This window comes from Anomalospiza imberbis, chromosome 8 (assembly GCF_031753505.1).
Source record: "Anomalospiza imberbis isolate Cuckoo-Finch-1a 21T00152 chromosome 8, ASM3175350v1, whole genome shotgun sequence".
In the NCBI taxonomy this organism is placed as follows: Eukaryota; Metazoa; Chordata; class Aves; order Passeriformes; family Viduidae; genus Anomalospiza; species Anomalospiza imberbis.
In genome coordinates, this window is record NC_089688.1 from 15,686,996 (window position 1) to 15,711,248 (window position 24,253).

At 40.7% G+C, this 24,253-nt stretch overlaps 1 protein-coding gene across 50 annotated transcripts in view; it reads left to right on the forward strand.

The window, feature by feature from the left end:
- SORBS1 (sorbin and SH3 domain containing 1) overlaps positions 1 to 24,253 on the forward strand; it is a 160,655-nt gene that overhangs the window by 99,289 nt on the left and 37,113 nt on the right. For 29 of the 50 annotated variants that reach the window (XM_068198422.1, XM_068198421.1, XM_068198433.1 and 26 more), the window contains 13 exons: positions 1,575 to 1,694; positions 3,181 to 3,207; positions 3,379 to 3,494; positions 5,797 to 6,603; positions 7,191 to 7,562; positions 10,501 to 10,642; positions 15,673 to 15,702; positions 16,889 to 17,064; positions 17,823 to 17,886; positions 19,022 to 19,096; positions 19,412 to 19,474; positions 23,163 to 23,210; positions 23,325 to 23,448. In XM_068198422.1, the coding sequence (XP_068054523.1) occupies positions 1,575 to 1,694; positions 3,181 to 3,207; positions 3,379 to 3,494; positions 5,797 to 6,603; positions 7,191 to 7,562; positions 10,501 to 10,642; positions 15,673 to 15,702; positions 16,889 to 17,064; positions 17,823 to 17,886; positions 19,022 to 19,096; positions 19,412 to 19,474; positions 23,163 to 23,210; positions 23,325 to 23,448 (2,164 nt within the window). The remainder of the gene's footprint in view (positions 1 to 1,574; positions 1,695 to 3,180; positions 3,208 to 3,378; positions 3,495 to 5,796; positions 6,604 to 7,190; positions 7,563 to 10,500; positions 10,643 to 15,672; positions 15,703 to 16,888; positions 17,065 to 17,822; positions 17,887 to 19,021; positions 19,097 to 19,411; positions 19,475 to 23,162; positions 23,211 to 23,324; positions 23,449 to 24,253) is intronic. The other 21 variants (XM_068198441.1, XM_068198464.1, XM_068198465.1 and 18 more) reach the window with 11 other exon arrangements.

Here is a 24,253-nt window from a genome sequence, read left to right on the forward strand (position 1 = left end):
ATAGGAAAGTATCCTCTGATTTCTTACTTACTCCATCCTTTTTATAGTCCTAAATATGGATCTAAAATGATGCTTTTTGTGAAATCCCTAAAGCATTGGAAACCCATGTAAGGGCTTCAGCAGTGGAGATTCCAGCACAGAGGACTTTCAGGGAGAGCCAGGAGTTTGGCATTCATTGAGTTTCTACTCTTACTGCCATTGTCCATCTGACATATTGATGTTTCCCCATATTGTGGCCACACTGGCTGTGGTTTGCATGGTTTGCAATCTCAGCCAAGGTGTTACCATAGTCTTTAGGCGCTGTACTGGTGTGGGACTGGTGGGGCATTGCCTTGCTGAAATCAGCCATGGAATACTGATCTGCACAAATGTGGGCTGTTGTCTAGACAATAAACAACAGCCTTTGTCCCCTCTGTCCAGTCTGAAGGCATCATTTTTGTTATAATAGCAGTTCCTGGAGAAGAGCTCCATCCTTCCCCATGCAGAGACAGCATGATCCTCAAACCATAAAAATAAAAATTATTGTGTTGTCCCTTGTGTAATGCAGCATGTGCTCAGTACCTTTCACGCTCCCTGTGCAGTCATGGTAGGGCTGGTACCTCTGTGTAGGTAAGTGAAGTCCGATGGCAGCTGCAGGTCACTAATAGTGCATGAGAAGAGAAGGTGATGCGTTTGTGTATGGAAATAGCCTAGAGAAACAAGACACTTTTCAGCCTTATTATTTTCAGAGGTATCTTAAAGGAAACAACTGTCCAGAAAGATTTTAAGTAGGAGGAGAAAGAGAGGTAGCTTTGAAGTATTGGTTTGTTATGAGTTAATAGGATGACAGGAGGAGAAAACCCAGATCATGGACTGAAATACACAAAGGTAAGCCTGCACAGAAGCTGTGCTGAACTGTGCCTCAGCAAGGATGCTGGCATGATCTGGTATCTGATCATGATCACAGATTGATCTGAATAGGCATGTGTTAAATCTCCTTCTTTCTGGGATTTGGGTTCCTGTGTCAGAAGGTGAAACACTGCAATGAAGTGGGGAGATGGCAGGGAGGTGACTTGCAGTGCCTTGCCTGTTGATTGTATTCAGCATTGTTACAAGATTCTATCTTCCAGTGGTCAAAAGTCTTATTTTTTTCCTCTTTCAGTCCTTCACAAAAGGCATTTTTAAGTTTTGGCACACAAAGTGTGTGCATTATAACACTGGCACATCCCTATAGAAGAGCTACAGGTGTAATGGAAGACTGTCCTTTCTAGCACAGTATCTCTGTACAAAGTAGAACAAATAAAGCAAATGGACCTGTGACCTTTCGTTCAAACACTCCTTTTTCTCCCCTCCTTTCTTAGCTCTGTTGCACCAACTCAGAACTTAACTGCTACATTCATCAATTACATGAATATAAAACTGCTTTGATTTCTCAATGCTTTAAATACAGAGCTAATCTTCATCTGCACAAACATTACTAGATTGATTCACCTGGAGACAGCCATGCTAAAATTACTCTAGAGCTCTGATGGCTCCTGATAGCTTTGCATCATCGCTTTCTATGTGTTTCTTCTGTGCATGTGCATTTCCTGTAGAAATGGATCCCACAAAAGTCTGCAGTGGAAAAGGAGCTGTAACCCTCCGGGCAACTCCATCCTATGAAGGGAATCGGAATATCACTTCACCATGTCCTCAGGATGTTGACCAACCTGAAAGTAAGTGGTGGAAGGTTACCTGGCATCTGTTACTCATAGTAACCTCAAGACAGGTCAGTCCAGGATCTTGGGCTTACTTTATAATTATGGTTTAAAGCCCAGAATTCCATAACATAGTTGGAAACCTCTTGCAAGGACCACACCAGTAGAGAGACTGACTCCTAGTGCAGGTTTCATGACCGCTCAATCATTGACCAATGATTTGTCAGCAGCACCAAAAACTCTGTTCTTTTCTTTCTTCCCCTCCCACCCCCACTGCCCCCAGGGTGGCCTGTGTCATCTCTTTTTACCCCAGGCATGAGGTGGAACACAAAGAAGCTGAGTGGTGCTACTGCCACTGCAGCATTCAGCTGGGTTGTCAGGGAAGCGGGCATAGCGTCCCCCCAGACGGACAGCATCGCCACAGAGCTCTGCTGTCTTTCAATAGCAGACGTGTAATTACTTAATTGTAGGAGACAGGCAAAGCACAGCAAACCTGGCCAGTGTCGTGGGTCTGGCAAAGAGGATGAACTCCCAAAGGCAAGATGCCGTTAAGGGGGAGGGTGTAAAACATGCTCTTGAAAGCAAAGCATACATCATTTCTGACTGTATTGTTGGAGAAAGGGCAATTCCATTAATTCTAGCCCTAATGTGCCACTTTCTGCTCGGTCTTCTCCTGTTCTGCTCCACCCGTGACCTACCCTCTTTTTATGCTTGCCTTTCTCTGTTTCTTCACTCCTACCCCCTGCTGTTGCCTCCCTCCTTTCTGTTGATGGCTTCATAAATTTCCAGCAGCTTGAATAGCAATGGGTCCATTACTATGGAAATCAGTTCATTAATACTTCTTTTGCTTACTCTCTCAATCGCTTTATGAAATGTACTTTGAAGCTGGAAGAGCTTTGTGCATATAACTTAAAAAGCAAAATGGGTACAGGGTAGGGAGGGGGCCCAGTGGAAGCAGGTAAATACGTGATAAGACCACTGCAGGTAGCTGCAGGGACTGGCTTGTAAAGTGATGTTGTATCTTATTACACCCTTCATGCACTTAGTCTGCAAAACTTGATCTATTTGTTGGTAGTCCTTTATCTCGATCACATATAGCGATATTGTTAAGGATAGCTATGTCTTCATAATCTGAATACAGGGTCCCTACATTTCCAGTAATTTGTGGTGTCTAGATGTCAAGCTGCAGCTTTAGAAAGTAGCTAACTGGGCAGCCTTTTTGCCTCTGAAGTAAGAATGTCAATGAACAATTGTTTCTTCATTGCTCTGAATGAATTGCCTTGTGTTTACAAAGGTCAGAAACAAGGAGGACATCATGTTTAGGGCTGGTCTCTATGGTAATTACGCAGCCCTGTCAGAAAGCATTTTATGTGTGAAATGAAGTAGCTTGACTTGGTTCATGTTTTCTGGAAATGTAATGGTTTATTTTTTCCCCCCTTTCTTTTCCTCTATGCCTGTCCTCCACCCCCACCTCCTCTGTCCCTCCTTTCTGTGAAACACTTAGGTCTGGAGCCAGAAAACTCAGAAACAGGTATAAACATTGGCTGCTTCTGTTGTTACTTCCATTGCTTTATTGGAATTATTTCTTGTTGCCTGGGGGATAAAAAAAGAAACTGGGGGGGAAGGAAGAAAAGAGACCCCTCCTTTCACTTATCCTGCTACTGGAGGGAATCTGTGATCTGAGTTTTCTTTCCCCTCACAGATGATTGGAGGTCGTCGTCTAACACTGATGCCAATGGGGATGCCCAGCCATCTTCTCTGGCTGCCAAGGGTTATAGGAGTGTGCGTCCAAACCTTTCTTCAGACAGCAAGCCACAGGTAAGCCTTTCTTCTCTGACCCTGAGGTGATCATCTGGGTTCAAGCACTGAATTCATGATCAGGAGTCCTGGGTTGAACTCCAGACTTGACTGCAGATGGGTAAGTTGCTGTGCCTCAGCTTTTTCTGCCTTTAAAATGGGGGCAACACCGATGTCAGCAAAGTGTTGTGGAGCTCATATATTCAGGCACATCACAATGTTTCCTCGGTGGTTGAAGGAGGAGGACAACACTATTTGCAAGAAAAAAGGTGAAGTAATCATCTGTAATTATTTTGCATTTTATGCTGGCTTATTTCCTAGAAATTGCTGCAGGCTGAAATCAGAGTTGCCCCCTACATTAAAAATAAAATATTGGGGAAATGCCTTTCAGTTTTAACACTGTAACTGATAGAAGCCAACAAGGGAAAGATTATTTGTATCTGAAGGTAAATTGTTGAAGCCAGTCTGCTAAGAGAATGCAGACTGACATTGCATGCATGCAATGTCTTTTTTTTGTTTTGTTTTGTTGTTTTTGGGGTTTTTTTGGTAAGTTTTTTTGTTAGTTTTTTGGGTGCTCAGTCTACACAGAAGCAGTCTGGAAGCTGGTAAGAAAACCCTTCATTAGAAACTGGATTCTTGTGTGAAACAGAGTCCCTTTAAAGCCCAGTCCCTTATCAGTGTGACTGCTCCCATCATCAGGCTCCCTTTAGCGATGCTACGGACCAGGTACCATAAGTGAAAGTGGAAGAAGGAACAGCTCCAATGAAGGTGCGGGAAGGGGCAGCACCCTAAAGAGAGACCCATTTCTGCTCAATACTTAGAGCTGTCCTGTAGTCCTTCCCTGATCTTGTTGATGAACAGAGTGAGCACTGGCATACGTAATACTTGTTACAGAAGTCTCAAGAACTACTGTTCAAACTGAGCTGAAATGGAAGAAATTCCAAAAGGAATGAACCTGTTCAGAGGCAGAAGCCCTTTAGAACAGCACTAACCAACCCACTTCTTCACTCCCTTATGCCTCAAAGAAAGGGTGGGAGGGGCAGAGGGGCAGCATGAGGACAGCAGATTTTGGAACAGCAGCTGTAATTTTATGAAATCTTTCTACATCTATATCCATATAACAAGAATAGGTACTTGTGCCACACCTTGTCATATATGGATGACTTTTAAAGGACATATCTTTCCAGATTTGAATGTTGCAAGCTGTTAAGGCATCTTCATTCTCTGGTTTTGACATTTTTAGCAGTCGTATATGCAGCCTTTGCCCATAAAGGTATGACAACAGGGTGTTTGTAAAACCTACTTTCACAGTCTTCAAAGGGTTAATTTGCAAAAATCCAAGGAGCTGTTGTTCACCAGGTGGGTATTCTCTTCTTTCCAGTAGATCTTTGTTTTCAGCTACTGGCAAAAAAGCAATAAATAAAATGAAACCTCTGTACTGTTATTTTATCTCAAAACAGTTTGGCTTTCAGAAAAAATTCACTGTAATTGGAGATGCAGTAGGTAGGTGATTTGGAGTTAGCAAGCTATATGTTGCCAAGTACCAAAACCAGTAAAGCTTTTCTTATTATTTGCTAGAAGCAGGATTTCTCTTTTGGTGATCTTGATTCTGGAGGCGAATTCTGATGATCTCAGTTCCTCAAGAAACTTTAATTTTTCTGGTCTTCCAGAAAGCATTTTCAGGATGGAAAAATCCTAAAGACAATTGAAGAGCTGGCCTTTATAATGAAGAAATACTCACTTTTTACTTAGCCAGCTGTAGTAGGCTACAGCACTCGCTTGATGTCTGCTTTCACTAGCATTGTGAAACTTGGCAATATTCATTTTTCAGCAGTGCACTTAACATGCAGAGATAGCCTACAACTCTGAATTTGGCTTTGCAGTTCAAATGTCCCCAGTGCTGGGAAGTGTTTAGTTATGCAAGCATGAGACTGAATTTAGTTAGCCATGATATTAAGTCTTGACTGTGGCTTTCCCAGGGGCATGGTGAGTGTTGCTGGGCAGGCCTCTTGAAACAACACAGTAGTGAGAATTACTGAGTGCAGAGAGAGAAACACATAGGCAGGGACTTGAGGGCTGGGTTAAGTTTGTGTGCTGCAGTGAGCTGTGCTAAGAAAGAATGTGTGGGACGTCGGATGTGAGCGAGTTCTGCACTGGCCTTCCAGATACTGTATTTGCTTTTTATTCTTGCTGTATTAAAACCTGCTTAACCCAAGTCTAATGATCAAATACGTTCTGAGAATTTAATTTTTTTCCTTCCTTTTTCCTTTCATTTGATGCTGCTTCCTCTCTCCTTCCTACCTTCTTGACTCTGCCTGATCAGGCCCTTGCTCCTCCCCGTCCTCCTCTTCCCAAAGAGGAAAGCTTTGCATGGCGTCCTCGCACTGACACTAAAGTGACCAACCTGTTGCCAGTGCCCATCATGGACTGTGTGTACCTGAATGCACCCAAGCCTTACACACAGCGTGCATCACCAAACACCAGTGCACGCTGTTATTTGTCATCACCTACCCCCTATGGGGCTGTCCCCAGTGGGAAGCAAGGTTTGCCAGCAGGGCGTTCTCCCTCTTCAGGCCACAAAGATGAGGTGCATGCTGGGCAGCCACTCTTGGAAAGTCACTCCTCATCGGGTGCATCATCCATACAACACAACCCTGTCAGGGCAGATCCCAGTAGTAAGGCTGGAATGAATTCCAGTCATGAGACGAAGGCGGATAAAAAGGTCAGCAAACTATATGTAGCTTGTTTATCTAACAGCACTTGCTCAGGCACATCTCAAAATTCCACTGGCACCACACATGACCCAGCAGCCAGCACCAGTTTGGGCGCTGAGCTCACTCAGGCACCAGCCACCAACATTGTTCCCTCTGTAACAGACACTGAAAAGTCTCTTCCTGCTGCTCCTCCTCCTCCTATTCCTCCCAGGCCGTACTTTTACATTGTCCTCAGCAAAGACGCAGTTAGTTATGGTGCAGGCCAGCCCTCCCGGACTCAGTCATCACCTCCGCAAGCTGTGAGGGACAGAGTGCTAGAGCCCCAGAGCACAACTGCCACAGAGGACAGGATGAGAAAAGAGGCTTACCTTACTCAGCAGCGACAGCCACCATACAAGGCAATGGGACGCAGCATGGTACATGTTTTCTCCATAACCTTGTTTTCTTTCAGCTGAGCAAACAGTTCTTTAATCCGTTACAATGTTCCCTTAATGCTTTATTCCCCTCCTACCTTAATTTCTCAGCACTTGTTGTGCTGCCCTGAGTCTTGTGGTCTTTTACTTGATAATATTTAACACCCCATATGTGTCCCCTCAGTGTTGATCTGTGTGTTCGTGTGTGCGTGTGGTGTTTGTAGGGAGTTGGGTTGGACTGGTGAGGATCTTTCTATTTTAGGGACATGTAAAAGAAACAAGCTCTGTAATACATAATGGTTAGAGCTTCTCAAGTGATGGTGAATGCTGAGCTGTTCTTTGTTTGATTTAGCCTCGCTACACAGAACTGGAGAGGAGGGGTGGTGAGGGGGAATTAATATTTTTTGTGAAAAAACATTGTGTTCATAGAGGCCAGGGCTACAAACCTGAAGAAGTATGTCTCCTTAAGGAACAAAGATCTTCTGGGGCTTTGTATCATTTTGGGTACATTCCTTGCATGACACAATATGGCTGCATTAGACTAAAGTAACAATCTCCCCCAATGCATAACAACACCTTGTTTCCAACAGGATGCCACTGCCACCACCTCAGCTCAGCCTGGAGTTATAGTAGTCCCCCTCCTTCAGGTTAATCCAGACAGACAACAAGAAGGCAGCTCCAGCACTCCACCACCGCCTCTGGTTCCTTTCGGGCAAGGCTCCGTATTCCCTGAGATTGTTTCTCCTGGCTCACCCTTGACTTTTCCAACTCTAGACGATTTCATTCCCCCACATCTCCAGAGGGGCTCCCACCATAACCAAGCACCCTCCACATCTGGCACATTACCCTCTGTTTACCCGAAACTGCCATTCTTCTCATCACCACCTTCACTTGTCCCTCCAGTCACGGGGGCTTTGCACAGGGGCTTGAAGCCTGAAATCACTGGAGTCATCTCACATACAGTAAGCTTGCCAAGTACCCTCCTCGCCCTTTTCCTAAATTTGTATTCCTGGATTAAAATTACTTTCTCCTTGCAATACTAAACTTGAAGGAGGAGTGATGACTCACCCCCTGCCAGCAGCATGACAACTGAAACCGTGTTTGCGTCCTGTACTAGTGCATGCAATTTGCCTGCCTTGTGCAGCTTTGAACTTTCTTTTGACTTCTTGCAACGTTTGACTGTCTCCCTTTGTGCCCATTCTGCTGGGTGATGTACACCTTAAGAGTCTTCACAGGATTTGCTCAGAATAATGAATTCTGCATAAACTGTATAGCTGCAACTAACTGATTCTTTCAGGCTCTTTTTATAGCATCCTTAATTGTGTTTGAATAACATTTAAAGCAGCAACAGCAGGCCAGTTAAAGGTTAGGGCTGGCTTTCTGTTCCACTTGGAGCCACAAGACCATATGGTCTCCACACAAATCCCTGATAAAATCAGTATAAGATTGCTGCCAGTATCCAGTGACCTACAAGTTATAAGATCAGTTACTGTACTAAGAGTCCTCCAAGCATGGAGGTGCTATGCAATAGATAGGCAGAGAGCGTCTCTTCATTTTGCAATTGCTTGTCTTTGAAAATTTTGAATAATTCAGTCCACAAGAGTTTTAACTTGGAATTTACTGTGTTCTTCTTGAGTTAGATTTTGTTTCTCTTTAGGCTCATCACCTTTTAAAAGAGTCCTTGAGGACAAGGAGGAAAAGTGACTCTCAGTTAAAATTGCAGAGGAGGCAAAAAGTACCCTACCCTCCTCGTGCTGAAAATCTTACAGCCACCTTTTTTTATGCTTCCTTGTGAGGATAAGGAAGAAGTTCAGCAGAAACTGCATTCTCTCATGACGATGCTTGCTCTGCCCTTTGACTCTATAGGGATCTAGCAAACAGGCATGTGGGCTGGGGGAAAGTAAAAAACAACCAAGGATGATATTTTCAAAAGTTTTCAGTATTGGCCTTTCTATTTTTATTAAAATTGGTAGGGTGTTTATTGCAGAGAGCAATGAATGAAAGTTTGGATTTGGTGTTTTGGTTTTTGTTTGCTTGGTGTTCTTTGTTTGTTTGTGTTTTGGAGAGGTTTTTTTGGGTTGTTTTGTGGTTGTTTTTTTTTTTTTTTAATGGAGCCTATCTGCAGATTCCAGAAAAAAAAAAATCAGGAGGCATTCAAATCATAGAGGAGCAGTAGAAACTTTGCTGTACCTGACTTTCTTGAGATGAAACATTTTTGGATATGCTCATTTCAGGCATGTAGTCAGCGAGCTGTTTTCCACAATGATTTAAATGGTCTTTGTTCACCCTCTTTGGTGACATCATTGAGGCTGCTGAGTCTATCCTGATCCAGCTTCCCTCTTCTTTGAGGGATTCTTATTTGTATTTTAGTTATTAAAGTGAAGCTTAAAGCCAATTCTCACACTTTTCCCCAACTCTTCCTCCTATTTACTCATTGCATTATTTGGAATATTACTGCAGTCAGCAAAATGGGGCTGGTCTCTCTCTAAGGGACATCTGTTCCTGAAGACCATTGATTCTTTTCTGTCCCCATGAAATGTCTATGGCCTGACCAGCTGCTGCTTAAAGCAAGATCACCTTTATCCATCACAATAAGGTTGTTCTTGCCCATTTCCCCTCCAGGATGGGGAGGCTGTAGGTGCTTGTTCTGATTATGGCCAACTGTCACTATGATTTATCTTTGAGCTCTGGTGCCAGGTCTCACTTTGGCCTTTGTTCAGTCCCCTGCCTGATGCTGTAAGTCCTCTGATCCGATGCTGGTGTGAATGAAGGGCACTGAGTTGCAGTTGCACTTAGCCAGAAAAGCTGGAAGTAGGGATTTTTCTGGAGCAATATTCTGGCCTTATTCAGGGTTTTTTTAATAATGATGAAAATACCCTTGAATGCTCAGCTGATTTTACAGATCAGTGGATTGCAGCATTTGAGTCTGACAGTGGAACAGCAGGAGTACAGGAATTTGGTTTGCTGTCCCATATTCTCTTTTTTTGGATGCTCAGTCCCCATTAAGGGTTATTGTGTATCCAAATTCCTTAATAAGCTTTGAAAAATCTCATTCTAAGCTGATGCACACACAGTCTTTAGTCATCATCCTTTCTTTATCTTAGCCATCTTACCACCACCAGAAGTCCAATATCCATGGACTGAGGTTTTTCAAAGGTGAGCTAGGTTTCAAAGTCTCCCTGCAGACACAGCCTGTATTTCTACAGAGCAGCCAGAGCTGTGGTGATATCAGAGGTGGGTTTGAAATAAGCAAAAAATGGAACTGGATGCTTTAGGAGAGCAAGAGCAGCTTGCTGTGCTCCAGCAGCAAATCCATCTTCCTTATTAGAGTCCTACTTGTTACCCTCTGTCAGTTCTGGGGCCTTTTTATGTCATTACTTTAATCAGGTAGGTATGACATTGTCTCCTGAGTGATGGTGCTAACTTAATTCCTTAGACTTTTCTTACCAAACCAGCTGCAGTAATACTGTTTCATTCCAGAATTGCATGAGTTTTGCATGTTTGACTTGCTGTGAAAGGAATACTCTTGGAAGAAATGTTTGTGTGGATGTATCAGGGGAAAGATGTCTGCATCTTTCCCCCTCCCCAAACCAGATTTCTCATTTCTGACACATTGTGTTTGCTCCAAAGTGTCTGCTAGATGAACTTAGTGCCCTCTTTTGGGGTTGGAGTTATGAAACCCAACACCAAATAACTATAGTACTGCCTTAGCAAACTAATTTCATTAACAATGAGCAGGGTATGTACATGAAGCAGGGTAATACTTGTGCTTATGCCTTTTTTACTAAAATTTGCTGTGATTATGCTTCTCGTTCAGCCTAAAATATTGGGGTTTTTCCCAGATTTTCCCAGTGTAGCACCATTGGCATGCTGCTAATCATGTGTTGCTCTTCTTTCCAGGACCCAGGTCCTGTGCTAAATGAAGTGCCCCAGCCTGGCACTGACTATCCAGTGTCCATCACTTCCATCAGCAAGTCTGCCTCTGCCTATCCTTCTACCACAATTGTCAATCCCACTATTGTCCTGTTGCAGCACAATCGAGGTAAGGAGACTTGCATACAGACAATTTTGTCTGTATGCAATGAGCAAACTGTCAATGAGCAAACTGTTATGCTACAAGGAATGGGAGGATGTGCGCTGTTGATAATTAGGTCCAGCCTACTAAGAAGTAACAAAGTTGCCTCAAAATAGTCTTAGTGACTGGATCATACAACAGGCAAGTGAGAGTGATAAGTTTTTTTCTAATTAAAACCTGTGGATTTGAAGCTCTTTGAGGCTGGGGAGAGGTTTTTAACTGGGCTGTGGACATATGAATAAGCTATTGCAAGGTAACAGCTGTCAGGTGTCTTGTGGTGGAAAAGGTAGCATGCTCCCATGTATCTGTCTGTAGAAACAGGGTAGCTTGTGGTAGCTTGAAAAGGTGATACGCTACTTCCCAGCTACTGCAGTGTAAAAGCAGCTGTATTTTCTATTACTGTGGGAGAGATTTTGACCTCTGAATTTGTAACAGAATTTACCCAATAGTAAATAATCTACTTGCCCACAAGTTTGATCTTGGCAATTTTTTCCTCTGTCTGTAACTGGATCAACTCCAACTCATATTGCAGTAATCCTTGAGATCTGGATTTGCAAATGAGCAAAACAGCCGTGTTTGAGAACTCCCAGGAATCAACACCTTTCTCACAAAAGCTGAATAGATAGTTCTATCTCTTTACCTCTGGATTTGGAGGGAAACTTTGCTTCTCCTTTTAAGTTCTCCTGGTGGCTGGCATTACCACAGCTTCCCATTTTGTTGTGCATCACTAAAGACCGTAGCTTGTAACAGGCCACAGAGACACAGTCCAGTTTGCCTTGATTTCTAGTGGGCTTGGGAAGCTCCAGGAATCTAGCCACTATTGCTGTGGCTTACCTTTCTAAACGAAAAATAAAATCAGCAATTAGGGTCAAGGCCTGCACTCTCATACTGTAGCCATTTTAATTACAGCATTGATGTGCTCCTTTGCAGTCCCTCATGAGATTTTTGATAATTAGAATTTAATAGAGAATTTTGATAATTTTTAAAAACACGCTTCAGTCTTTGATCTTGAAAATAGTGTTCTCACTGTAGCCCAACATATTTAAGGGGTAATGAGTGGATTATCTCCTTATTTTTGCTAGCATCTGAAACAGCTTTGCTTATGTGCTTCCAAATGAGGATTCCTCAGCTGCTTCAAGAGGAGAAAATCTGATTTGAGGCAGCCTTTTTAAATCTCAATGCTTTTTGTTGACTTTCTTGAGGTGGGATATGCTTCTGGTCTTTTTTTTTTTTCATCAAATTTGGAGTATTTTAACACAAAGATATTTTCCCTCTGTAGACTTTAAGAGCATGAGAGACAAAGTTGTATCATGTGATGATACATGCAGGCTGACTCAGAGAACCTATGTGAAATTATTCTGTTTACTAATTACCTTCATGGTAAACTATTTGTTCTGTCTGAATATTGCTTTTGACCATTAGCACTCATGATACTTTACCCTGATAGATTGAAGAGCCTTCTCTCATCATGTTTTTTTCTGTGATACAGGTCATGGCCAGTTATGCCATTTGATCATGTCTGTGAAGAATATCATTCTAATAATCCCTGTTTTTCAGTATATATTAGTCAAACTTGTAATTTGCTTGTATCATGTTGGTTTGACGAGGCATCACAGTCACAAATTTGTATTGATTGACGTTGTATGTGTCAGACTCTGTATTTATTAGAAGATCTCATATAAATAATTTTTATGGCATTATTGCTGACTTGACAGACAGATGTCCCAACCACCAGACTAATCTTTTTTGAAGGTTGTCACAACATTTGCTTTCTTCCTTGTCCTGTGGAGCTCCCTTTGTGTTCCAAGACATATTGAGGATGAATGGTCCAATCTCCAGAACTGCTTCCTTCACAGCAGAGAACTGCTCTAAAACTCTTACTATGGTTTATATGAACATGCTCATTTTCATCTGACCTCAGTTGTTGTCCTTCAGCATAGTCCTTAGATACTGTTGTAGTGGAAAGTGTTTCTCTATCAGGCAAAGTAAGACATACTTTTTTTTTCAAATGCAGAGTGGAAATACTAATCAGATGTGTCATCTTTTCTGCCCTTTTATTACCATCATGCCTATTTTGTAAAAGGACAAGATCATTGCTAGTTTCTGTTTATTCTTCTTGTGCCTCAAACCTATTTTTAAGTCTGAGACATTCTGTTAATGCTTTTATTCCACTGTAATTTTCTTTCACTTCCCAGCATATGTTGCCTTCTTGTAGGTGCACATTTCCCATTGTTTTTTGTGTTGAGGGTTTCCTGGAGTTCCTTATGCTTCCATTCCTATCTAGGATTTATCCCAGCATAGCATTAAGATTTCTTTCTGCTAACTTAGTATTTTTAAATGGTTCTCAGATTTTAGTTATCTATTGAATTTCTGTCCTGGCTGACGTGATTCATATTTGGCTTCATCTTTATGAACCTTATCTGTTCAAAACTAGGTTGCTCTCATGGCATATATCAAATTGTTACTAGGTTAAGTTCCACCTTCCCCTGAATGGTTAATTATGTTTTGTGCTGAAATCAATTCCTTCATGTCAAGATGATGTTTAGTGAAAATTCCTTTTGTATGCTCTGAAATACCCTGTAAATTAGAAATTTTAAGGTCATTTTAATGCTGGAAGTCTGAAGTCTCCTGTAGTTTAGTCTTCCAGATGGATTATGTGACTTTCTTTCTCCTCAGTGGATTATTGATTGCTTTTTAAGGAGTTAGCTCTCTTATTCTCTGAAGTGACTGTTGTACCAGACACCAACTACTTCTTACTATTACTTCTTACTATTTTGTACTTTCTTTGCTAGTTCATTGCTAATTGATTTGGAGCCATCAGAGACTTAGAAACAGGTAATGGCATTTGAAACACATGAAGTAGACTATATCCTTTTTTGTCTGCTTGATCTTAGTAAGTTGGTACGAAAGATCTCAGAATTTTTTCTCCTGGATTTCAGTAATATCAACTGAATACAATTCATACTTATAAACAAGTCATTTCAGAGCCTCTTGTTTATTTCTAGCAAGTTTTCTTTTCAGCACCTTTATTTTGCACCAAACAGGTTCTCAAATGTTTCCTCTTCCCTGGTTTCAAGTCTTATTCTCCTCCAGTGCTGCCTCCTCAGATTCTCCTCTGCCCTGCCTATAGAGGGCATCTATAATCATTCCTTCATTTCTGCCAGCAGTTTTATCCCTCTGCTTGACCCTTTGTCTGAGAAGCCTACAAGTTTTTGGCCTTTGCTTATAGTCCCAGAAGACAAGATCAAAAGTGAAAGCTTCAGTGTGTGTCTGGAGCAACAGTCTGGCTCTGGTCAGGCAGGAGAGTGAAATAGCAGACACCTCCTGCTCCTTCTGCTTCTGTCCATCAGCTGCTCCCTTTGCTACACTGAGATACAAGGGAAAAGGAATTCTCCCCTTCATGTAAAAAGTACATTTGAGTTTTTTCATTAAAATTCTATTAATTCATTATATTCTCTTCTCTGTGGGAAAGAGATAGGAAAAAACTCTAAAGCATTGACTCCTTAAACTGTATTTTCTTGTCAGAAGAGCTCAGTGATTCCACACAGTTCTCCTTGGTGACACCATTGTCACTTATATTTTTCCTCTCAAGTTCCAGAGATGGGCATTGTTGAATTTTTCATCTGTAGTTCTTTTAATACAGCATTTCTTTTAATACAGCATTTCTTTTAATACAGCATTTCTTTTAATACAGCAAACTATTCCTGGTGGCCTGCTTACTCCAGTGAGCCCTGCAGCAGGTGGCTCCCATCTATTCTTCTGGCTCAGAGCACTGACCCTTCCTTTTACCCAGTGCATGTAGGGGGTTTTTTCCTATGTTGGCAGCTATCAGGTGAACGTTATGTACAGGAGCAGCTTGCCATCAGTGGTCAGCAGGGCACAGGGCTGGGGCTAAAGATCAAAGTTCAGAGGTACTGGTGAGGGAGCTGCACTAAGGACAAATACCCTTTCCCTTGCTGAGGTGATCCACTTAGTACAAATATGTAGTGAAGGTGGGTTCTTCTAGAAAACAGCACACACCTGGAGGTTTGTTACTACAGCAGACTTGCTTGGCAAGTGTTCTCTGCCACCCCAAAGCACAGTTATTTCCTGTGCAGGCATTGCATGGCATGGTTCATCATAAATATATAACAGGTGTGTTTAATATTTTAAAGTTTTTTAATCTTTGCTCTAACAATATGAGCTTTCAAAACTGTTTGTGCTTTTTATGTCAGTAAAATATTTTATTCTTTTCAAATTACTTTCATGCTTTAAAGAAAAGAATTAATTGCTAGGGAATATAAAAAAGCAGAGAACAGAGTGCTAAGCATTCTTGGTTTATTCCCAGCTGTGATTTGGGTAAGTCATTTGGACATCCTTTTAGAAAGCACTAACTTTAGGGTGGTAAAACCTTCTGAGAGATACCACAAATACTCCAGTCTAGGAACTGGTTAATGAAAAGCCTCTAACCAAGGGGACTGTTTTGAGAATCAAAGCCTTCAAGCTGTGTCTGTGCACAAATCACTGAATCTGTGGCTCAGTAATATGTGATGAGACTCAGCAAGCACCAACAATGACTTTATCCTTTCCTATATCCCTTTGAAATGCTACAGCAGCATTATTTCAAAGTGTACTTCCTGATAATGGTAACAGAGTTAGTTATCAAATTGCTTGACTCTGTGAATTTTTACTGATTTTCAGATTGTCTCCTGTCCAGTGCTTTAAATATTCTGATGTTTATTCTGATGTTATGAAAAAAATGAAAATTTAAGTGCTCTTTGCGAATGTATTGGTCACTGCATCATGAGATTTATGTTGTCCCACAAGGCTGCTATGTGGATAAGGGACTGTGGGCTGTCACTTTGGCAGGGTATTTGAAAACAGATTCTCTCCAGCAACTGCTGTCCTTCTACAGTGTATTTCTTGCCTGTCAGAAATGCAGCACCAGAGCACTTGCTGTTTATGTCTCACACATTTGTCCTGTATTTCTTTTTGTTTTGTTTCATCCTTTACCACAGAACAGCAAAAAAGGCTTAGTAGCCTGGCAGGTATGATGTGAAAGGTCTGCTACCCCCCAGCTGCTGCCTCTGCTGGAGCAAAACTGCTGCTTTGATTGCTTGTGGGGTGCCTTTAGCAAACACAGTGCCCAGGAACTGCAAAGAAATATACCAAACACCTAAATTACTCATCTGTTTGTCCTAAGTCATAAAATTTACCAACCTTTTAAACACAAATCCTTTAGGTCTGAGTTTTGCAGGGCAGAATTGTGTTTGCTTATGGTACCAACAGATCAATGCATTGCTATGCACGAGCCTTTCCTCCACTGTCTGCCCCTATCAGATTTCTACACATTTAATGGCTTTGGGCAGGATGGTGATGTGCATGTGAATAAACATATCTTTCTCTCTTCAATGCATGCAGTGGTGTAAAAATTATAGGATTTGCAAAAGTCTTGATGAGGCAGACTAAAATTGCAGGTGTTTCCTCTGCAGGAAATCCACATAGAAAAAAATTCTTCACTGAGTGTAAGGGTTGCTGTAGTGCAGCTCTGCAGAGCAGACCTTCAGAACAACCTGAAGTCCCTTGGTGATGCCTGCTGCTACCTCTGGGTGTCAGTTGGGCAGCGTCAAGGAATTCCAGTTTGGAAGCAAGGCAATCTGAAGAAATGAGTTATTTCCCTCCATCTTTATGCAGACTCCTGTGCAATCATGTCATATGTATGCTTAAACATTTGTTGTTTACACACTCTGATTAGGGCATGGAAATTAATTGGAAACATCATATACTGTCTGCAACAAATGGGATTGTCAGACAGGTGAAGGCAATCTGTTAAAAAGTAGTGCACCACTACCACATACCATTCTCCTTTAGGTTGAAATTGGCAGAAAAAGATGTACAGGAGACTGTATTACTGGTGCTTTTTGATGAAGACTGACATTGTAGAGTTACTAATTGCTCAAAAGAAGCAATTGTTAAAACCAAAATTGTTGTCTTCTATGACAGCTGAGACTCTCATGAGATGTGTGATGATAACTACCTCAGAGATGCTTGCCTGCTTTTGCTGGCATTGGGCATTTTCTTGGGAGATTTCCTTCAGTGTAGCTGCTAATCACAAACAGCAGTGACCGTCTGTCTCATCAACTACTTGCTAGAATTTTTGCCTTAAAAGAGCGGAATATGGTGATGTTGTGAAATGCTGGGATGAGGTAAATATCCCCCATCTGTCATTTCCAGATTCAGTGCCAGACAGATTAGTTTCTGATAAAGTTGATTCAGCACTTCTACGGGACAAGCCGGCTCAGGAGACTGTGCCAAGTGAGAAGAGGGCAGTGGAGGAAAAGAGGGGCACTGCCAAGAGCCCTCACTACATGGCTGATACCTCTGTCGACGACATTGGAATTCCACTGAGGGTAAAACACTGAGCGTGTGGTTGATGCACAAATCCTGGGCTAGATTCTGCCTACCTTAGGACTGAGGGAACTCACCAAAGCTGCAGAGATTTAAGTGAAGATAGAATTCTAATTCCAATGTATTTTATGATTAGTTATTCTATTTGTTATCTATGACCTGTTTCAGCTGCTTCAGGGGAAAGAAAATTAAAAATTAGTCTGTCTTCTCATAATATCTGAAAATAATATTTTCTGCTTCTCTGTTTCCTTCCCATCTAGCAGCAGAAGAAGAGTTTTGTCTCTTTTTTAGCCATCTTAGAGACAGATACCTCTTTTATATGTGATTACATTCATTCAGTGTTTAGGGGAAATTATGAAAAGAATTATTAACCTATTCTTACAACTAGTTTCTGGAATGACTTAAACACTCAATGTTTCTAACTGTCCACTGAATACTTAGGAAATTGGTATGTATGACTAAAACAGGGAAGTTGTTTAATTTTGGATATCAAACCAGATCAATATACAAAACATTTCATATAATCTGCAGTTCTAAAGAGGTTACAACCTACCACTGCAAAGCTTTTCTATTATTACTTACTTGAGTGAAACATATGAGATTATATATCTGAGTGAATTAATTCATATTTCAGGGTATTCATATGATGCAGCTCTCACATAGAGTATATTTTTTTTCATTTTTGGAAGATTTGTAATAACTTTGAAAGGCTGGTAAAGTCACTGTTGATTATTTCTATGTGTATTTATTTTTCCAACAGAATACAGACAGATCGAAGGACTGGTACAAGACAATGTTCAAACAGATCCACAAGCTAAATAGAGGTACTGTAACACAGATGGTTTTTATTTACTTTAAAACACCACCTTGATGATATTTTGTTTCATTCATATGAGGAATTTTACTGGATGTTAAATAAAAGCATTTTATGTTAATTAGTGTGTGCTCTGCACCACAGAACTCAACCAATGTATTTGAAATCTTTGAAGTCAAAGGTAGGGGAAGAATGAAGTCCAAAGAAGGGTCTGAGTTGTTCTGAAAGGTGAACTGCAATGCCCTCATGAAATCAACTGTACTATTTGAGGCCAGAAAAGCTGATAATAATTCCATACTAAGAGAAAATAGATCCCTGAAGTCTGGTTTTACCCGCTAACCCAATCCACACACTTTTAAAATACAATAGGTTATCTCTGAAACTTCTCTGTGCATAAGAGGAAACTTTTTACACTGCTAAGCTTTAGTACCTGCACAACAAAGCATGATTTCAAGTTCAATGAAACCAGTGGAAAGGTTTTCATTAATTTTTGGTGAGTTCAGAATCTGAACTCTGCTTTTTCAAAACCCTAATCTTTCTCCTTTGAAGACCGAGAATTGTGGTGAGCACTTGCAAACTTGATAGTGGTGAACTCTCAGGGGATTCCCACCTTGGGGCACTTCTATGCCTGACTGCTGATACATTCACATTTTTCTGTGTGAGAAATGGCTGCAGTAGCACTTGCAAGCTGAACCCTCTGAACTGCCTGACATGCAGGCAAGCGCAGCTCAGGTCCGTGCTTCTGGAACAAAATGCAGAGCATGCAAAACTGGAGCTGTATTTGCTGTTGCAGGTGCTGTCCTGATGAGCTTTATGCATAGATAAATGCTGTGCTGTAGTGGATGGGATGAGGAGGAGTTAAACTATTTCCTAATCCTACTGCTCCTAACAGAGGTTCTTTAGCTCAGCTAAAGCCCATGCTCAGATGGAGGAGAATGAGTTCAGTCCCTTTGGCTTCCAGGATCTCTCACAAGGCCCAGACATGCAAGGCAGCAATGAACAAAGAGGCATTCTAGGTTGTGTCATCCGAGAACATCAGCATGAGAGGGACTGTAGTCAACTTGAATGGATTCTTGGCTCACCCTTCTTCCCCTTAAAATCTGTCCTCTCTGTTCTTTTTTTGCAAATCATGTTCCTCTCCTTAGACAATCCTGAAGAAAACCCTTATTGCCCTACCTACACATTTCCTGAACTTCCTGAAATCCAGCAAAAACCTGAAGGTACCAGAAGTTTAGTCAGAGTATCTGTTGTCTTGTGCTTTGAGTTAACTGTACTATAGTGCCCTAATAATAACTAGATTCAGGTTCTAGTTTTCTGTTACACTGCCTGGAAATTCAATTATGCCCAGTATACCTTCTTGTGTGATGCATAAAATAACTAAATCTTTGCTAATCCATTCATCTCTTTTAAAGTACAATACCATAGTGTTATTAAAGTAGGGAATAAAATCACGTGATGATAGAAGTTGGGGGATGAAGCAGAACCTCCACTTCACTGTGGATAGTCTCAAAATCCACTGCTTTTCTCTGCTGCAGAAGACAATCCTTATTCTCCTACATACCAGTTTCCTGCGTCTACTCCTAGTCCTATCTCTGAAGGTAATAAAAAAGGTCCATATATATTTCTTCTGCACAAATGCTGCCTTATCAATTTATTTTCTTCCTGGAGTTTTTTCTAGTTGCTGAGCTTTATGCTGCCTCATAATGATTTGCTGCACTCTAAGCATTGCTTTGACTGTATGATGCCTTTTTGGCTTTGCAGTGCTCCTCTGGCTTTGTAACTAGTATTTGACTAATGCTGCAAACTTGGGGTTTGCTTGATTTTCTGCACTTATCAGTTGCGTGTGCAGTGATTATTTAACATGTCTAGATTGCTGACTTTATGTGTAAAGAGGGGTTTAACTGAGATTTCTCCCCCCCACCCACCCCAAATAAATAAATTTCATTAATTATTTGCTTCTGGTTTTTAACATTAACATAGTATTAGGGCCAGATCCAGAATGTCACTGAAGCGTGTTAGTAAAAAGGCTACTTGCTTCAGTGGGTTTTGGATCAGTCCCTTAGTGTAGTCTTTTAAAATAAAAATAACTTGATAGCATAGGTTCAGGGCTGGTCTTAGGTGCACTTGGCATATCTAGGCAAGGACAGAGTTTGGATTCATCAGCACATAGTGCAACTTGAAATAACACTGTCTTTACCTTATCTCTTCATGTGCTCAGCAGATTCCTTTAAACTTCATATTCAAATCAGAATACTTTGCAGTCATACTTCAGGGACGGTGAAACAGCATCTGTTGCAGTGACTGTGCAAAATATTTGTATGTGAGAAACACTGGAATCTGCTGCACACATTGGGTGTACAGACATTTCCTGATTGGGAAGTTATTGGTGACAGCCTTGTTGTCTTGGTGCTTTGGTGACACTTCAGATCCTGCAATCTAGGAACTTGCCTACTTAGCCTGTGCCTCAAGCCAACCCTGGTGAGACTGTTAATTAACCATTTTATTCAATATTTGTATTGAACATCTGGTGGGTATTGTGTAAGAAGAAAGCATGCAGTATGAGCTGAGATACTCAAAGAAGGCAAGGAAATGTAAGGTGTATTTTACTGTTAAAAGGAATGTGGATGAAGTGTCGTACAGGTATCTAAGATACTTGATAATTTTTTAGTAAAATATATTAGATGAAGAGCCCTGTCTTGCAAATTGTAATGCAGGGTAAGTTATTTTCTCTTGGCAGAATGGTATGTGGGTATGGGTGTGAGAGAAACTGTTTCAGAAATTAATAGATAAAAGCGTTTTACAGAGAATTTTTCCGTGTTCATAATGAGGTTTGAAAATCCATTTTGCTCATCTGGACTAACATAGTTTTCAAACCCCATGATGACAATATACTAAAGAGTCTGTTCTCCCATAAATGTCTCCTATGCACTTAGCAATGTGCATATGAAAGTAATTTGCTGGTTTATATAGTTAAAATTTTATTGGACTAAACACTGGTTTTTTTCTCAATATATTGGGAAACATTTCTCTAATATTTGCTTGGATTCTTTTCTTGATAAGAAATACAAAATATTTGATGAGTTTGAGGGGGTTGCAGGACATGTTTCATGTTTAGAAAACACTTCAAAGATCCATAATCAGTGGCAGTGTTTATACAGAGATGGGTTGGAGCCTCACTTTGATACAATTAATGTCAGAATGGATTGATGCATAAGATCTCCTAGAAACATCAAGATCTGGGCTCCCTTCAAAAATATATTCAGCATTTCTGAAACCATACAGAGCATGTCCAATCCATGAAATGAAATCCAACCCTGCAGATTCTCTACATCTAGAGGGAAATAACCTCTCTTCTTTAAGGAAATTATATTTTGAAGTTACAAACTTGTGATAACCTGCTTTGTGAATTAGAGTCCCATAGATAGAATGCAGCTTTGAGAAACAGAAGATGTTGTTTTAATACTCAATTCTGATTTACTCTTTAATGTTATCAAATCACTCCAGATTTGCTTCAGTATTTCTTGTTTAAAAAGGAAAGAAATGTAGAAACTCTTCTTCATAAGATACTTAGAGACAAAACATACCTATTCTCCTCATTATTGTAGATATTAGAATATAAGAAATTGGAAAACAGCCATTATCTGAAGTGAATTTTTATTTTATGGTTTTTCTTGTTTGAATGATGAGTTATAATGAATGCTGATATTTCTCTTCAAGTAAGTAAATATAATTATCTTTTATTGATTAACAGCACTAAAGAAGATTATTGGAGGTGAATAGCTGTGGAGGTAGTTTTAGACATTTGTTTATCTGTACTTGTAGGGACTACTGAGATTTGTGATTTGCCATGCATTTTTCTATCTGAGTAAATCAAACTTGTATTGAAGAATACAGGTCATTTTTGTCAACAGTTCAGCGTAATATAAATATTTGGTTTTCGTCTGTAAGGTTTAAAGCATGGGAATTGGCCTTCTTAACCTGCAGGTTATGATGGACATAATAAGAATCAATAACCATCTTTTTAGAACTTTAACCTTCTAATTTATTCACCAAGACAACTAAAGCAGATAGGTTAGAAGTTTAGACTACCCTGAGCCTTCCTGAAAGGCTTGATGAAGGCTTGAGTGCAACTTGAGGTCAGCTGTGTTAGCCAAATTGTTTTTTTCCAGCAGATGAGATTGGCTGTAGCATCTGATTGATATCCTCCATGAGAGAAAATTTAGAAGTTGTTTCAAGGTGTTGATTGTCATCGCTAAATTCACGTAACACTTTTTTTAAAATTTTTTTTTAATCTAGTTGATTCTAGCTTCATCTTCTTTGTTTTTATATATTTTTCTCTGTCACATTGAGTGGTTTCTTTGCAGGGATATTAGTAATACTTTGGTTCACAATTCTCTTTGCAGTCACAGAATCACAGAATATTCTGAGTTGGAAGGGACCCTCAAGGATCATCAAAGTCCAACTCCTCACTCTGCACAGGACACCCCCAAAATTCACACCATGGGCCCAAGAGCGTTGTCCAAACACTTTCTGAACTCTGTCAGGCTGGTACTGTGACCACTTCCCTGGGGAGCTGTTCCAGTACCTGATCACCCTCCAGGTGAAGAACATTTCCCTGACAACTTCAGGCCATTCCCTTGGGCCCTGTCACTGTCACCACAGAGCAGAGATCAGTGCCTGCCCATTCTCTTCCCCTCACAAGGAAATTCTAACTGCAGTGAGGTCTGCCCTCAGTCTCCTCGTGTCCAGGCTGAGCAGACCAAGGGACCTCAGCTGCTCCTCCCATGGCTTCACCTCTAGACTCTTCACCATCTTCATTGCCTTCTTTTGGATGCTCTCTAGTAGCTGAATACAAGAGTCATTTGTGATTGTCAGCAGGGCTCCTCAGCTGTATTATTGTGTCTAGTACCTAATGAGTTATTTTAATAGTATGCTATGGCTTTTGGATCCTCTATTTATCTCTCAGCTTTTGATAAAGTGGATCTATAACCCTTGCTGTAGAGGAGTTTTATGATAAAAAGGGATTATTTCCTAAAGTACTTTGAGAGCCTTGAGAAAGGTATTAGTGTAAATAGTATATTAATATTTCTGTCTAAGCTATGAATTATTTTCAAATGCAATTTAAACTTCATTGGAATTTTATTCTTTAGGATGCTCTTCCTGTGGTAAGTATTGGGCATATCACTCAAATTATGGTGAATACATTAGTAGAAGAAATTAAAGGGTCTCTGGTGCTTCTTCTTTGGGGCTTTTTCAACTCACTTGCAAAATGCTTTTGTCTTTCAGATGAAGATTCTGATTCATTCTCTCCTCGTTATTCCTATTCTGAGGACAGTAAGTAATTCACGTTTCTTGTTTAATCTGTCAAAAAGAAAGGGCATGTAAAACATGTATTTATTTGCCTCCTATCCAGTTCACCAATATTCCTATATGTGATATATCCTACAGACAGAACCCAAGTTCCCCGCTCCAAGAGTGAGATGGACAATATTGATTCAGAGAAGGTTGTGAAGAGGTCTGCCACTTTACCACTGCCAAACCGTACTTCATCGCTGAAATCAAGCCCAGAAAGGTGATCTGAACTAAGCTCTATAGAGATCAGTTCTGGAAGAATATCTGAAAGTTGTCAAATGGGAAGGTGATAAAAGTGTGGGATGAAAGTTGTGGCCTTAGGTCCACAACTCCAGTTAAACTTTTTTGGAAGTTGGATATGTAGTTTTTACTCTGAGTCTTATACTAGGTGGCAGTGGACTCCTTCATTGTCACAGCCCAGTCCCCCATTCTGTCTGTCTTTTTCATCAGGCATCACACAGTCTGTTGCATAGTGTCCTGTCTGGGTGAAGAGTTGTGTGTCATGCTTATACAGTGCCTACCACATAGGCACAGTGGAAACTCTTGGTTCAGTGTGACACTGTAAAGGCACCTCAGAATACAAGCAAGTAGTGATAATTGTGGAGAAGCAAAATTTGGATTTATGTTGAGTCTTGATAAAAACTTAGTTACATTTTCCATCTCTGAGGAGTCTTACCCATATAAACTTTCTTGCAAGTAGTTTCTAGTCAGCAGTGTCATTTCTGATCTTTAGGATGACTTCCCTCCTGGTTTTTTGCTTTGTTTATTACCATGTGTTTTAAACCTCTTTGTAAAGTAAGGAATGCATTTACAAATTAAGGGAAAGTAGAATGAGCAAAGAATATTTTGTCCTGTTGAATTTTCCCAGCTCTTGAACTGTTCCTCCCTCCTTTACCACCTTTTACATGCTCCTAGTGTTTTTCACTTGCTGCCTAACATGAGCAAAGCTGTAATTTGACATATATCAGGTCACTGAGCCTCTCAGGTCACTGGATTAGGAGACAAAGTTTACTGATAGAAGATGT